The following is an 11516-nucleotide window of genomic DNA, read 5'->3' on the forward strand; positions in this document are numbered from 1 at the left end:
CTCCAAATTTTCTTTGGGAAGGTCAGGTCTGTGATACCTTTCCTACAGGAGTATATTTTCCTAAAAGTCTCCTAAATCATAAGCCCCACAAGCCTGTTCCTGCTATTTGCACTGTAGCCATGAATGAATATATTAAGCAAGGCTTATACATAAATGACACTTTTTTTTCACCTTTCTTTACTGCCTTTCCTTCTGATTCATTGCACATATCCTGTGCTATCCTCCATCTTTTTTACATTATCAAAGAAACATCATAACAGTATCATATTCATATGCATCCAATGTCAAGAATTTATATTCCTCCTTCAGGAAGGAATCAGATATCAAAGAGAACTATAAGCTTTGTGTACTATGATCTGCCTTTGATAAATCCATATTATATTTTATGCCTTCACTGTGCCTTTCTAATCTCCACGCATTTAGATATTCTATCCTTCAAGACATGGTCTAATTAGGAACAAAAATCACCAAAGCACCTTAGCATCAAGTCCTCCATCACCAAAGCCCTGTTTTCTTGCTTCCTTTTATTATTCACACACGTATTTCTACAAATTAATTTGTATAACATCCTTTTAAAAATATCCATGCCACATGTCAGATGTTAAAATACTTACTAAACACTGTTGTTTTATTATTATTGTTGTTGTTATAATTATTATTGTTGCTATTACAATTCTTCCTATTGTCACTATTACATATTTAACATTTAGAAAAATATTTGATGCCAGTTCTGTTTAATACTTTCACGAAGGACTTAGACGGGGAAAAAATGAATCCTTTGTAAGTTCACAGATGATACCAAGCTGGGCAGGAGTCTTAATCTGCTGGAGTGTTGGAATGCCCTGCAGAGGATGTGGGCAGGCTGGATCAATGGAATGAAGACAACAGCATGAGGTTCAGCAAGGTGAAAGATGTGTCTTTCATTTGGATCACACCAAGCCCAGTCAGTGCTACTGGCTGAGGGCAGAGAGGCTGGAAAGCTTCCTGGCAGAAAAGGACCTGAGGGTACAGGTCAACAGCAACAGAACATGAGCCAGTGTGTGCCCTGGTGGCCAAGAAGGCCAGTGGCATCCTGGGCTGTACCAGCAATGGTGTGGCCAGCAGGACCAGCACAGTGACTCTCCCCCTGTAGTCAGTACTGGTGAGGCCACACCTTGAATGCTGTGTCCAGTTCTGGGCCCCTTGATTCAACAAGACCTGGAGGTGATGGAACAGGTCCAGAGAAGTGCAATGGGGCTGGTGAAGGGTCTGGAGCACAGGTCCTGTGAGGAGAGGCTGAGGGAACTCTTGATATTCAGCCTGGAGAAAAGGAGGCTCAGGGGTGACCTTATCCTGAAAGGAGCAGGCAGCCAGGTGAGGGTCAGCTTCCTCGCAGGCAACCAGCAACAGGAAAAAAGCAAATGGCCTCAAATTGTGTCAGGGGGTTTAGATTGGACATTAAGAATAATTCATTGACTGAAGAAGTAGTCTGACATTGTAACAGACTTCCTAGGAAATGATGGAGTGACCATAACTAAAAGAATTTAGGGGACATGTGGATGTGGCACTTGTGGACATGATTAAATAGCATAGATGTCAGTGCTGAGGTAATGGTTGGACATAATCATCTTAGAGGTCTTTTCCAGCTTTAAAGAATCTATAATTCTGTGTATAAGTTCATTTTCCAGTATCTTGTATTTATTTTCTGTGTTGGGAGCCACAATACACAGAGCATTTATGACGGAAATAATAAAATTCTTGACTGTGAAATGGCAAGATTCACAAGGACTAAGAGGAACCATTTTCACAAACCCTGAAAAAAGGTTGTCTCCAGAATTTTCATGGCACCCTTTCAGGTAAAAAACCTGAATGGTGAGACATCAGCAGCAAAAGAACTCTGTATAGACACGTATCTTGTTACAACCTTCAAACACAGATTTACAACAGTGTTAAAGACATGAATTCTTTTGTAGGTGCATGGAGTCATGTCTACTCTGGTTTGTGTTTTGTGCCTCGTCTGAGAAAAAAAATAGATTTCAAATCCTTAATGAAGTCATTAGTGTAGGTGAAATAAGCATAGTTGCAATAAGTGGTAAAATGAGCCATACACAGATGGCTTCCATTCCCTCCCCTTGTAACAAATACAGCCTGAAAGAAAATTTGCAGCTTTGCAATAAGACAAACTATGCTATCTTGACCCTACTGGAAAATAACAAACTAAAAAAAACTAAAAAAATCCCTCAAAACATTGTTAAGTCTAGAAGTTTTGCCACCCTTATTTCTGAACATCAATTTTTACTCTATGTCATACCACTATATAGAGTTATCTGATTAAAAACTACATGTAATAGTATAAGGCAGACACGAATTTCATTTTTTTTTCTTTAGAAGTGGCTTAAAAATATTACAAATATCATTATTAGTGTACCTGGCATTATGTGTTTCTGTTTATTTTATTTATTTTTGATTTATATTTGTCTTTGAGCATTTCTGCTCTCTACAGTCTCTGCAGACAATTACAGCAGTGTTTTTCTGCAGGGTTGGGAATAATACTGGGAAGATTTTACATGATCATGAAAGAATTCGACGGAGTTAGAAAGATACATTCTCCAGCTGCACTACCGGGTAGATGCTATAGAGAGAAGCCTGCAATGCCAATGTGACTGCAGCAGGTGGCACTGGAAGGAGGGTTAACCAGGGCCATGACGAAGGCGGGGGATCAAGAAAACTAAACAGGAAAAGAAGTACATTAACGTTTGAAAAAAGGTATCTTTCTTTCTTGTCTCCCGAAATAAAGTTGCAGTCACTGAAGTTAGAACGCAAATGTGGGCTCGATGGAGCTGAATTACTGAAAGGTGATGTGGGAAAGGTAGTAAGTGAATAGCTAATTTCTAATTTGGTTATGTCTTTGGATGAGGTGTTTAGTGGGAAGGAATAAAACAAATATTCTTAGTCAGTCAGACAGTATGGATGCCTTTGACTTTTCATACTTCTATATTTGTGCTTTTCAAGAAAACTATTATTTTGTTATTAATAAATAATGTGTAGTATAGAATAACTGTGATACACTGAAAACAACTGTCCTTAGTAAAGTGGATTTTGTACCAGAAGCAGAAGAAAGTGTTTATAACTGTCCTTTTAAAAACTGATTTACAATTTATAAGCAGATCATAATAGTACCACGACTATTCTTAGCATGAATTTAAAAGTGTTTCTTCTTTATAGACAAAATGCCACAGTGTAAATAATTTTTAAATTAGTTTTTGTGTGCTAAGAAAAAGGACTTTACTATAACATCCTTCATTTTTAAATGAAGGCTGGCTATACCCAGATCAACTAATTCAATTTTGAACAACTGAATTTTGCATATGTTTTAGCTGTAAGGATTAATTTGTAACAAAACACAGTTCTTCTAGGAAACTTCCACTCTTTCTAAAGAACAAATAGACGAAGGTCAGCTGTGAAGGATTCTCTATCAAGTGATCATAATGCTACATTTCAATGACAAATAAAACAAGTAAGTTGTTTGGGGTAAGTTTCAAAAGCAGGATATGAGAAGAAAAGCAAAACACTGGAAGAGTGGGGGAAATTTAAAAATTACAGTAGGAAAAGAGGCTTGTCTGGGTTCCACAAAGAGGAACTCAGAAGTTAGTGAAGAATCTGGACACTGTATGGAAGAGAAATGGCAAATGAGATAAGATTATGTGAGCAGAAATATTTCATGGATTCAGCAGGAAGACATGATACAGAAGCAAAGAGGAGGCTGCAATATTCTGTGTGAGTCAAGCTGTGCTATTTTATGCACTTTACCAGTGCCAGATACCATAGATTCATCCCTGGATAAATAGATGATTATCTTGATATTACAGATAAATACTGTATAGACTCCTGCAATTCTGTCTGTCAAACAGAGACATATGTACATGTTTGTGCATACCATTTCATTCTAGGACTGGCTTTTCCATAATTATAGAAGTACACTATATCCATGTGTATATTTGCATGCAATTCAGTTAAAAAATAATTTAAAAAAAAATTAAAAAAAAAAAAGAGAAAAGAAAAAGGTGGAAAATCCTATGACCTTTGTCTGCTAGATGTTCCTTTTTGGTGACTGTAAGCTATTTTATAAGACAAATATTTACCCACAATGGCATTGGCCTTTTCACTGAATTTGCATTACATTACCAGAATAATAATTCTTCCTGATTCAAAGCCCTGGGGATCTTAGAGCTAATCCTAAAGAACATCATTACATTGAAAGTCCTTGCCAAGATTTTATGTGATATTTGTCCTATTTTTAAGCATGAAATTTTGTCTAGCTACAGAGTCAAGGACCATCTCATGGGATATTCTTTAGAGATGGGATGCAGCACATGGAACATTTTTATGCTCATATTAATTTAGTTAGAAGGTCAATATTAACTCAAGGAACTATATAGCAAAGAAATCCAGCTTCTGGACAAGTGACTCTATGGTTGTACTAAACTCTGGAAACAGAATGTAGAATTTAAAAGATGATTTAGGAGAGCTGGAAGGCAAGTTATGATTCACATAATCTTTAATACAGTTTCTCCACTCATTTTCATTCAAATAAAAATTGACATGGAGAAGTGGAAGGCCAGCTACATAATAGAATATTAACTTCACTTGAAACTTTCTACTCAATATAGCAATTTAGAAATAGGCCTTTTTTTTCTTAATTGTGCTGATTTGCTGTTTTTAAAAGAATGTAACAAAACCCGCATTAATCACCCTTCAATTTTTTAAACTGTTTTGGCTGAGCTGAAATGCATTTTTGCAACACCTAACACAATCTGGTTTAAGTAGCATGAAACCGAACACATTTCACTCTTACTTCTGAAGATAAGAGCATAATAAGACCATCCTTCAAGGGGTGAAGAAACTGATTTAAATAATCAACAAAAATTCAGAAGCTTCGGGAGCTCAGTTCATGTTTCATCTCTATGCCACTGTTATTCCTGACACCAAACAGTTCTACATGGCAATTAGGAGAAAATTCTGCAGCCTCTGCAACATGGAAGAGGGACACTCAGCAACACTGTGCCTTAGTGTCTAGCCCACAGACAGCAGCATCACTTAGGATGGAAAATCCCTTTGGTATATAGGAGCTGTGAGATAGGTCACATCAAGTAGGAAGACAAAGTTTGGACCACTGGGCTGAATATACAAATGATAAGTCTGCTCTTTATACACCTCACAGTCACAAGGCACTCAGCTTTGTTGTGTATTGTCATAGTAATTTCTGCCAAAATATAGGTAGTCAATACATACAATATAAATACTGCAAAAACAGCAGTGATGGGGCCACTGATGTGGTCCTTTAATGAAACTTGTACCCTTGCTAATGTCATCAGTTGGCTAATACACAGGTAAACTTCTCACACTTGAGAAATAACATCTCTAGGGTTAGCATATACAGTAATTCAACTTATTTTGCAAAAAAAAAAACAAAAAAAAAAAAAAACAAAAAAAAACCAAGCACCAAACAAAACCTCAAACCAAAACCACACACTTTTAGGATATAGTTAGAACATAGTGACCTAAAATTCTTCTGAAGCCCTTTCTCAAATGAAGCTATTTCCCAAGTGCAAGCAAAGGGGCAGCTTAAAGACAGCTTTCCCTCTGTTGAAAGTATAAAAAGCAAAATGCTCTATGTGGTATCTGGGGGCTAAAGTATTTTGGGAAAGCCAGGTGCAATTGTATGTTTGTTATGTTTAAGTGTTTACTCTTAGGAGTTGAGAATGCAATTCTTTAATGCCAGCATTAATAGCAATAAAGCCCTCCAGGGACAGTGGCGGTGCCTTTTTCTGAGGGGCAGTCAATCACTCACTTCTCAAGTAAAGGCAGCTCTCATTTTATTCGCAGGCTTAGGCTCTCTCCTACAGGCAAATCGCTTTCCTTTAAGAGAGCAGAACTTGCAACGCTTTTGCAGCTGAAAAAAAGAAAAAGAGAAAAAAAAAAAAAAAAAAAAAAAAAAAAAAAAAAAAAAAGAGAGAGAGAGAGCGCGAGAAGAAAAAAAAAAAAAAAAAAAAAATTAAGAAAGAGAGAAAAAATTACCAAGCCGGGAAAGCAGGCAGAGCCAGAGATGCCTGGGCGCGGGGAGAGCGCACAGAACGAGGCAGGGCGCGGATAGAGCGCGGGCAGAGCGGACAGAGACGGGCAGAGAGCGGATAGAGCACGGGCAAAGCTGGGATACAGAGCAGGCAGGGCGGGTAGAGCGCGGGTAGAGCAGGGGCAGAGCCTGGACAGGGCGCGCAGAGACGGGCAAAGCGCGGATAGAGCGCGGGCAGAGCACGGGCAGAGCCCGGGCAGGGCGCGGATAGAGTGCGGATAGAGCGAGGGCAGAGCCCCGGCAGGGTGGGCAGAGCACGGGCAGAGCACGGCAGAGACGGGCAGGGCGGGCAGAGCCCGCTCCGCGCTCCGCGCCCGGCGCCGCCCCCCGGCCGCCCGGCTCCCACCTGCCGCCGCCAGGGGTGCCCAGCGCCGCGCCGGCAGCGAAGAGAGAGAGAGGGAGAGATAGAGACAGACAGAGAGAGAGAGAGAGAGAGAGAGAGAGAGGGAGAGAGAGGGAGAGAGAGGGAGAGAGAGGGAGAGAGAGGGAGAGAGAGGGAGCCGGGCGGGCTGCCCGCGCCGCCCCGAGTGCCTCTGTGGCAGCGGCGGGGAGAGCTCGCTCCTGCCCAGGGCTCGCTGCTGCCAGGCTGAGAAGCAGATCCGGAGGTGGGCTGCGTGTGCCAGGAGATGCGGAGCGCGTTTGGCTGAGGTGTCTGGCCTGGGAAGCTCTGCAAAAAAGAGGCGGAGAGAGGCGGTGGGAAAGAGGCAGGAGCAGAACTGAAGTACAGCACAGCTGTCTCCGAATACTCCGGTTCTTTTGGGTGCCTCAATGAATGTGAACATGGATTCTGTCACTGAAATATTCTTGAAACTGCTCTTTCTCCTGTCTGTTCATCACCAGCTCATGACAGTGGCAGGGAATAAATGTAAGTATTGCATATGATTTAAAACTCAATCCAGAGTGTGTTGAAAACTTCTAGGATTTTTTTTTTTTTTAATTTAGAATAAATATAATTTTTGAAACAAACACTTATGCCTTGAAATTATGACAGCAAACTGCTAGCCTGAAAATGTTCTAAACTCTTCTATAGATTTTTGTCATGAGTCTACTTACAGAATGTTGTTTATAAATCTTGCTGTATTATAGTATTTGAAAGCAGCATTTTGCTAAGGGATGCATGTTCAGCTGTATTTTGATTTTTTCTTTTCTCTTTTTAAATGCAGTATTTTCCAAGGAATTCTGTCTTACAAGGATATTACTGGCAGACTTCTATTGTGCAATGCTTCTATTGTGTAGTGGGTTTTAGCATTTGAAAATTTTGAAAGCTGATATCTGCATATCCTGGATTAAGCTGGCACTCAACTTAAATGGCAGTCACAGCGCAGCTCAAAAGCAGTAGAAATGGGAAAATGTGGATAGCAAGACTTTAAGGTCTCTGCATTGATTGCTTAGGGAGTATTGTTCATGCATGACTACAGAAGAGAATGCTAACAGTTACAATAGAAAGTTGGTTTTTCTAAAATGAGTTAGCCAGTAAAGTGGTATCCCAATATAAAGACCATTATTACAGTTTTAAGGACAATCTACTCTCTAGGAGGCAAATCAGATACATACATATATATATATATATATATATCTGGATAGATAGATAAATAGATAGATAGATAGATATCTAGATAGATAGGTAGATAGACACACATATATATCTGTATCTGAAAATCTCTGTTTCCAGTGTTGAATTAGGTTAATTATCTTTAAATTAAGAAACAAAAAAAACTTGCTAAGAAATTAATTTTTAGGGCTTTTATGATTCAGTATTAGAACTGAGTTATTCTTGTTCCATTTGATTCAGCTTCGAAAAGCTGAAGGATTTCATTTTGTGTTTTGTTGTAGTGCAGTAGCTTAAATGCCAGATGCTCATAACCTGAACTGAACATATTTTCCCCCCTTCCTGTTAAGGCACTGGTTGTGCATCACAGGAATGGGAAGGGCTGAAGTAATGCTTCTGTGGGAAGAAAGTGCATGCCAAAGCAGTGAGGAATGTTCAGGAATAACCTTACAACCCAGCGACAGGGGACAGCTCCCTAGAAACATTTGAGCAATGGCAGAGAAGTTTGAAGTGCTCAATGGATCTATAGCCTTGGGTTTTGCATATGGATGGTTTGTAAACTAAACATGCTCCCATGAGCCAGACATTCACACTGCAGCACCAAAATGATCTTGTGCTGTCATTCAGTAATGATATCTCATTTGATACTCAAGTGCATAGTGTAGCCCTAAACATGAATACTAAGTTCCCCTTGCTAAACACCCTGCTGCAATCCAGTCACAGCTTTAATTCTCTTCATCATTCTGCATTGTACAGTTTATGAATACATCCATTTTCACAAGACCATGATAATTGAATTGCACATTAATAGCATTTGGCACTATGCACGAAACTAAATCAGTTGCTTACAGGGAGGCATATTAAAACCATTGCAAAAAAAGACTTGAATCACACAGCAAAGCAGTAAAGCACTAGAGGTCACTCTTACAATTTAGGAAGCAAGGTTTGAGGAAGAGGCTCAAGCTTCTTTCCAGTATAGAATTCTGAAGGATAAAACAAATCACGTATAAACTACTGTCTCGCTCACACACACCTCAAAAACAGGGCAAAATCCTGTGTCAAACAGTTGAATTGAATGAACAGATATTCTACAATTTATAAATGTAAAGTATTTTTATTTAGATAGAAATCCTACCTACTATGTCAAAACATTCATCTGAATTGAAAATGCAAGCACTCTGCCCATGCTACAGGCAAGATATTATTAAGGGAAGAATAAATTAAATTATTTAAATTAAACAATGAACAATAAACTATGAAGAGAACTTGGCCAGTCTAAAACATATTGTTCATTTTCAATATCTAATCTGGAAAAAAAACCCCTTTATATATTTTTTTGAAGATGAAAATTTCTGTAGGGGAGGTAGTTTGTTTTGGAAGTGACAGTTTACATCAGAAGTATTGTGGTATGAATTTCATTAGTGTGTAACAATTTAAAAAATTACCTTAGGAGAAAAGGTTTTTCAAAATTACTGATTATGGTGGATCCATGCAGGAGCCATTACCTACCTACCTGAACTTACTTTGCTCCTTTCTTCTTGTGATGTTAACCAGGAATTGAAATCCTTTTCAGTAGGTGCTCCTACTATTGGCATTAATGTACTTAAACACATTTACAACACTAGGAAAAGTTTGGTTTTCTTGAATGAATTTTGATGGCTAGATTTTTCAGTAGGCTGCCAGTCATTAAAGACAATATGCTAGGTCTTTAATTTTTCCTCTATATTAATGTATCTTTCTTGTTTTAATTTATGTTTCTTTTTTTAAGAAATAGATCCTGAATACTTTAGTTTTGCTTTGACTTTAAAGCCAGTGGCCAGTAAGAAAAGACTAAATGTCATCTTGAAGCATCATTGGTAATATTACTAAGTCACTTGTCCAAAGAAAATTTCTTAGATCAAAAATTGATGTATTTGTCTTAAAGAAATTGCAATATTCCTCTTTTGAGTAAAATGATTTTGAAGTTCTTAGGTTGTTGGGAGCTAATAGACCTTGCAATCTAAAACATGACATTTTATTTCTAGGGTCTTGTTTTGTGGTTTGTTTGTTCCTCTGAAAATTAACACTGACACTTCCAACCAAGACAAGTAATAATTGGTGCTGAATTTCAAATATTTTAAAAGTTCTGTATTAGTGCTGCTTTGAGCTTTCTGATACTTTCTTCCTCCCAAAGAATTTCACTTCTAGTGTAGTTGAAAGAAGTTTGAAGTGCGCAGCCTTAGTAATTGTATAAGGTCAAGTGTGAGTTTTCAATGGAAGATTGAAATGGAAGATTACCTGCAAAGCAAGTACCGCTGTAAGTTTTTTCCACTGGATCTACGAGACATTTTTATTTTATTGGTAACTGTCTCTGCTGTTGTAAATCAGCAAGTTACTAAATCATCACTTGAGAACCTGCCAGAAATTGGTACTCCAGTAGGTGCAGGTTTGTTTTTTTTTTTTTTTAAACTCTCTAAAACTTAAGTGTTGCAGAAAACATAATTAAACCTTCTATACACATCAAGTCAGCTGTGACTGAAAGTTATTAAGGGAAATTGTTACAGTGGATGGAAATAAAGAGGAATTGGGGAGTTTCCATTAAAATCCTCACTTCTGCATACCTACACCTCTGTTAAAACTCCCCAGTTTTACAGAAGGTTTTGTGAATTCAGATATTCTCATGTGTACTATGATGATCACAATTTCTACAAGCACATAAATGTTTATTATTATTATTATTTCTACTACTGCTTCTATGATTGCTGTTGATTTTATTTTATATAAAGGAATTTCTCATTAATGCTAAGTTAGAGGTCTCTCTAAAACTGACTGAGAATGACTATTAATGAAACTGAAGTTTTCAAATAGAGGACTGAGTGAACACATGCCATGATTATTCCATCAGATGCAAGTCATTGTACAAGTATTATCCCCTGGGAAGGGATTACTTGCTACAAGGAAAACAGTGGATATTAATTTTGAAATGAATACCATTCTGATGTTAATCATTGGTACTAAACAGTTCCGTAGACTCACTGACAATTATACAGAATCATATTAAAAATAAACTTAAGTGCTGTTTATCAAAAACAATATAAATTAAAATGTAATTCTTTTACTGTTACTTTGTGGTTGATGTGAACTGGAGGGGAGGAGAAAGTAGTCACTTCCTTAATTTTCTTTTAACCTCATTAATATTTATTTTCTGTTTATTATCATCTGTCTCTGCTATGAGAGAGCAATGGAGCTCTCATCAGAGATCAGGCCATCTCTGGGCAATTATTTACATGAATAAAACATTACAGACATCGCTGGTATATTTGGCATGTTGTTTGTACAGTAACATCAAAAACTTACATCAACATGAAATCTAAACTAATACCAGAAGAAAAATCTATCAATCTCTTTTTCAGACTTTAAAGGCTTAGAATTCACAGAAAAACCTTGGATTGCACTGAGTATAATCAACAATTCACATCCCATTACTCTAGGCTTTAAAATTCCCAGGAATATACTTGTCCCTGAGCCCGGTCAGCCGGATGGATGGAGTGAAGTTGGTCATGATTGGCTAAGTCATGGTTGGAGGAAAGTGAAAGACAGATAATGACATTCTCAGAGATAGAATGATGATAGAATCAACCACAAGAAGAAAGTGAAGTAGGTTATATGTTAATTATTTATTATATTTGCTGTGTAGGTTAGGACATACTGTATTTTGATTAAATGTCAGTCAAAAGGTCCAAAGGAAGCACTAACTTCCTCATAGCTTCATAAATATTCAGACATGGCCATTCTTCTTTCTTTCTTTCTTTCTTTCTTTCTTTCTTTCTTTCTTTCTTTCTTTCTTTCTTTCTTTCTTTCTTTTCTCTTTTTTCT

General features: G+C 37.8%; 1 protein-coding gene across 1 annotated transcript in view; it reads left to right on the forward strand.

Moving 5' to 3' along the window:
• Positions 1-6880: 6880 nt before the first annotated feature.
• Positions 6881-11516, forward strand: part of LOC306814757 (contactin-associated protein-like 4) — a gene marked incomplete at both ends in the record, with an annotated part of 60491 nt that continues 55855 nt past the window's right edge. The window contains one exon of the mRNA XM_079331136.1: positions 6881-6977. Within this exon, the coding sequence (XP_079187262.1) occupies positions 6881-6977 (97 nt within the window). The remainder of the gene's footprint in view (positions 6978-11516) is intronic.

This window comes from Erithacus rubecula (assembly GCF_903797595.1).
Source record: "Erithacus rubecula genome assembly, contig: SUPER_Z_unloc_2, whole genome shotgun sequence".
Taxonomy (NCBI): Eukaryota; Metazoa; Chordata; class Aves; order Passeriformes; family Muscicapidae; genus Erithacus; species Erithacus rubecula.